The 4,583-nt window shown below is 35.8% G+C and overlaps 1 protein-coding gene across 1 annotated transcript; it reads right to left on the reverse strand.

The window, feature by feature from the left end:
- Positions 1-2,274: 2,274 nt before the first annotated feature.
- LOC100742276 lies at positions 2,275-3,574 on the reverse strand. Its single transcript, XM_003491932.3, has 2 exons — positions 3,391-3,574; positions 2,275-2,689 (listed from the first exon to the last, which is right to left on the reverse strand). The coding sequence occupies exon 2, from the start codon at positions 2,658-2,660 to the stop codon at positions 2,343-2,345; it is 318 nt and encodes a 105-aa protein (XP_003491980.1). The 5' UTR covers positions 2,661-2,689; positions 3,391-3,574; the 3' UTR covers positions 2,275-2,342.
- Positions 3,575-4,583: the final 1,009 nt, after the last annotated feature.

The following is a 4,583-nucleotide window of genomic DNA, read 5'->3' on the forward strand; positions in this document are numbered from 1 at the left end:
TATCAATAATATCGTAAGAAATATATAAAATATGCAAAATTCGAGATCAAATCTAAGTTTAATATTCCAATATCGTCTAAGTATTATTCATTCTTTAAGTATCATAATATTCGTTGGTTTATAAATATTCTTCGAATATTATAAATATTTCTCTTCTAATTCTGATATTTTAGTCCAATTGAACTGTAGTTTGATATTAGTCGAGACTTTGTTTCGTATACAGGGTGGTTGGTAATTGGTGGTACAAGCGGAAAAGGGATGATTCTACGCGAAAAAAGAAGTCGAAAATATAGAATAACAATTTTTCGTTGAAGAAACAATTTTGTTTTCTTTTTATTTAAATTTTTTCATCGAGACAACAATCTACAATGTGATTCGTTATAACCGCAGGCGTACCGAGCGAAAATTCAAAGTCGATTTTCTCGAAAACAGAGCAGAGAAAAAAAAATTGTTATTCTATATTTTCGACTTCTTTTTCGCGTAGAAATCATCCCTTTTCCGCTTGTACCACCAATTACCAACCACCCTGTATACGAAACAAAGTCTCGACTAATATCAAACTACAGTTCAATTGGACTAAAATATCAGAATTAGAAGAGATCTATGATACACGTATATTAAATTTTCATGAATCTACCGTGAAATTGTCATAGTTTTGTCCGATCATTATCGTCAGGCTACAATTATAAATATATTATAAATATTTCTCTTTTAATTCTGATATTTTAGTCCAATTGAACTGTAGTTTGATATTAGTCGAGACTTTGTTTCGTATACAGGGTGGTTGGTAATTGGTGGTCCAAGCGGAAAGGGGGTGATTCTACGCGAAAAAAAAGTCGAAGATATAGAATAAAATTTTTTTTTCTTAATTTTTTAATTTTTCCATCGAGACAATGATCTACAGTGAGATCCGTCATAACGAGACGCGATAAAGTGCACGCGTACCGAGCGGAAATTCAAAGTCGATTTTCTCATTGTCTCGATGGAAAAATTAAAAAATTAAGAAAAAAAAATTTTATTCTATATCTTCGACTTTTTTTTCGCGTAGAATCACCCCCTTTCCGCTTGGACCACCAATTACCAACCACCCTGTATACGAAACAAAGTCTCGACTAATATCAAACTATAGTTCAATTACACTAAAATATCAGAATTAACTTTTTAACTTTAACTGATTTAGAAAAGATATCAGAAGAAACAATTTTGTTTTCTTTTTATTTAAATTTTTTCATCGAGACAACAATCTACAATGTGATTCGTTATAACCGCAGGCGTACCGAGCGAAAATTCAAAGTCGATTTTCTCGAAAACAGAGCCTCCAACGAAAAATTGTTATTCTATATTTTCGACTTCTTTTTTCGCGTAGAATCACCCCTTTCTGCTTGGACCACCAGTTACCAACCACTCTGTATATCGTAGAATCTATTTTAAAGAAATTTCCTACGACACACGTATATTAAATTTTCATAAATCTAGCGTGAAATTGTCGTAGCTTTGTCCTATCATTATCGTCAGATTACAATTATTTACGCAAGTTCACGCTCTTACAAGCATCGACGAAGAAGTAGAACTCGGGTAGAATTATGTTTTCCATCTTCTAAATATCCCGATACGTATTTTGCCTCTTTGATAAACGCGCTCTATTTATACTCACATACATATTTACGCTATTGCTAAATGCGTAAATACTCGCAGTTTAGCTGTTACACATCGTATTAGATATTTGCCCGAGGTTACACGAATTTACCTATTTTTCCAGGAAAATACAAAATTCCCGAAACTCTAAATTTAACGTTTGAGAAATCGTACGGCGATTTGACGTTAATTCGCAGAATTCAAAACTGACGATAACAAATTATAATATAATATTAGATTGTCCGGGTAGTGTCTTTCTTTTACAACAACGTCTTTTACAACGAATTTTTATACAAACATGAAACCTAATCTGTCGAACATTGTGATCTTCATTTTGATAGAACAGAATCGATCATACGTAATTCGATACAATAATATAAAATGAAAAATGTTGTGCATCCATTATTCCTTATAAAACGAAAGAAACTTTTCGGACGACCTAATATAACAAATATTATAATATACAATATAAAAGTAGATAATAAGCTTCTAATCATCATAAAGTATATTATACTATTATAGTATTATATTATAGTATTATAAAGTAAAAAGCATTATAAAGTATATTATAGTATATTGTAATAAGTAATTATAAATAAATAAATAAGTAAATGTGTAACAAATAGCAATGCAACGAATGTTCAAAATACGATCAATTTTATTTCGCTTTATTTCTCACATTTGTGAAAGTAGCGTCGGAATGGAACTTATACGGCGAACGTGACCCTTCGTTTGCACCGAGTTGCTTTCTTCCCGCTGTTTCGTTTGCCTTTTGGATAACCGAGTTTCAGTATTTGACCGCGAGGTTCAGCGTCCTCCGCCGGAAGTCGTCGAACATTTCCCGCCTGATCCTCGGTCGAGGTCGGTTGCAGCACACCCCGTAGACGAGCTTCGTTGCTGGCGGCGTCCGAGTCATCCGGCTCAGGACCCTCGTTCGAGGATCCCGCGGCATGAGAACTTCCACCCAGCTGGCTTCGCCTTTCACTTGTGTCCAGTGATCGAAGATCGATCGAAACGGTTCCCATATTTTCTCGTTCGTGTTCGTGACAAACGCCTTTCAACAGAACGATCAATGTTTTAGCATTTTATTTCCATTCCTATTTCTATCGCCTCCTCTACCCCTCCTTTTTCTTTTTTTTTTGAAAGATGCTGCTGCTTCGCAAAAAAATAGTATCTTACTTTTGCTAAAGTTGGTTGTATCTCGTTCGAGCGACAAGGAAATATCGTGGCAGAGAATAAAATCGTAGGCTAATTAGCTGTAAAGCTATATGGCAGGTGTAAAATGAAATTCGAATTTTCAACACCTTACACGATCGCAGAAGCTGGAGAGCAGAGCCGAGAAAGACGCGTTAATAGACGGATAGAAAATATTGCAGGCAGTTAAAATAAATATATGCACGCAAGAAATTTTCCAACTGTTTTATCGTTCAAGGCTGATGTATCCCGGAAATGAGAATCGAGGAAAAAGTATATGACACTGGCCGGCTGTTATTGCTTGTAAATTATATTTGACTTTTTGCTGGAACGAAGCGGCGCGGCCAAGCACAAGTAGTTTAAATAGACGCATTGAAAAAGTGTATTAATTTCGAGCGTTTCACTCGACTAAGGTTAAGAAATTTCATTTCTCAGAAATGTCTAGTAGAGGTTCGCTGTGAGCTTTTCCGCTGGATGTACCTTGCTCTTTCCGTTTTATATGAAAAAATAGACAAGTTTCGTGGTCGAATGTGCAACAACGAAATCGAAGAATTACGATACCCGCGACGGAGTCTTAAAAATCGGCGCCAAAGATTGTCTGGTGAACGTCCTGATTTCGTTCATGTCCAACGTTTACGAAATGTTACAACACCGCATGTATTCTTCCCGAGCGTTTAATACTTTTCAATTTTCTGCACCAGCGAAAAGGAATTTTTAATTTCACGACATTGTCTCGTCGTCGGGCGAACGACCAATTTTTCACGTACACGGTGAAGTGGTTCTAGGCAAACGAAGAATAATTTGTTTCATCTGTTTACCGTAAAGTTGGCCAAATAACACGTTCCTTCTGTCTGAGTAACTTGTCTAATTTCTACGAGATTAAACGTCAACTTTCCTACCACTTTTTCCTACTTTAAAGATAACATCGAACATATACGTCGAAGTGGCAAAAGACCGAAGAATATCGAGATATAATTCGTCTCGACAGCTATAAGTTAGCCTCTAGAAAATTTTTATATTCGATATTTAACCTACACCTAACAGGTTCCTTCCACGTTTTCGCGTAATGTCAAATTATATCGAAATTATATCGAAAATTGTATCTATTGGGTTGGCAACTAAGTGATTGCGGATTTTGTCAATACCACCCAATGGCAAAATCCGCAATCACTTAATTGCCAAGTAGATAATTTCGTAAACGTTGCACATGAACGAAATTAGGACGTTCACAAGATAATCTTTGGCACCGATTTTTAGCACTTCCTCGCGAGTATTGTAATTCTTCGATCTGTTGCACATTCGACCACGAAACTTGTCTATTTTTCCGTATGAGATATTGGGCTGGCAACTAAGTGATTGCGTATTTTGTTAATACCATCTGATGACAAAATCCGCAATCACTTAGTTGCCAACCCATTATCTCATACAAAGTGACGTCGAGATAAAAAATCAGCGGAATGCCCGTTCGCTTTACTTCTTCATAATTCTTCATCGTTCAGACTATTCTATCCTATTGGGTTGATTTTGTCATTATCGCCTAATGACAAAACCGCAATCACTTAGTTGCCCACCCATCATCTCATACAAAATAACGTCAAGATAAAAAATCAGCAGAATGCCCGTTCGCTTTACTTCTTCAGAATTCTTCATCGTTCAGACTATTCTATTCTGTTGGGCTGTTTTTGTCATTACCATTTAATGACAAAACCGCAATCACTTAGTTGCCAACCCATTATCTCATACAAAGTGACGTC

This window comes from Bombus impatiens, unplaced genomic scaffold (assembly GCF_000188095.3).
Source record: "Bombus impatiens unplaced genomic scaffold, BIMP_2.2 scf_0645, whole genome shotgun sequence".
NCBI classification, from domain to species: Eukaryota; Metazoa; Arthropoda; class Insecta; order Hymenoptera; family Apidae; genus Bombus; species Bombus impatiens.

Bases quoted from the DNA above. Each gene is read 5' to 3' on its own strand.
- LOC100742276 (XM_003491932.3), bottom strand. From the start codon at position 2,660: ATGGGAACCGTTTCGATCGATCTTCGATCACTGGACACAAGTGAAAGG.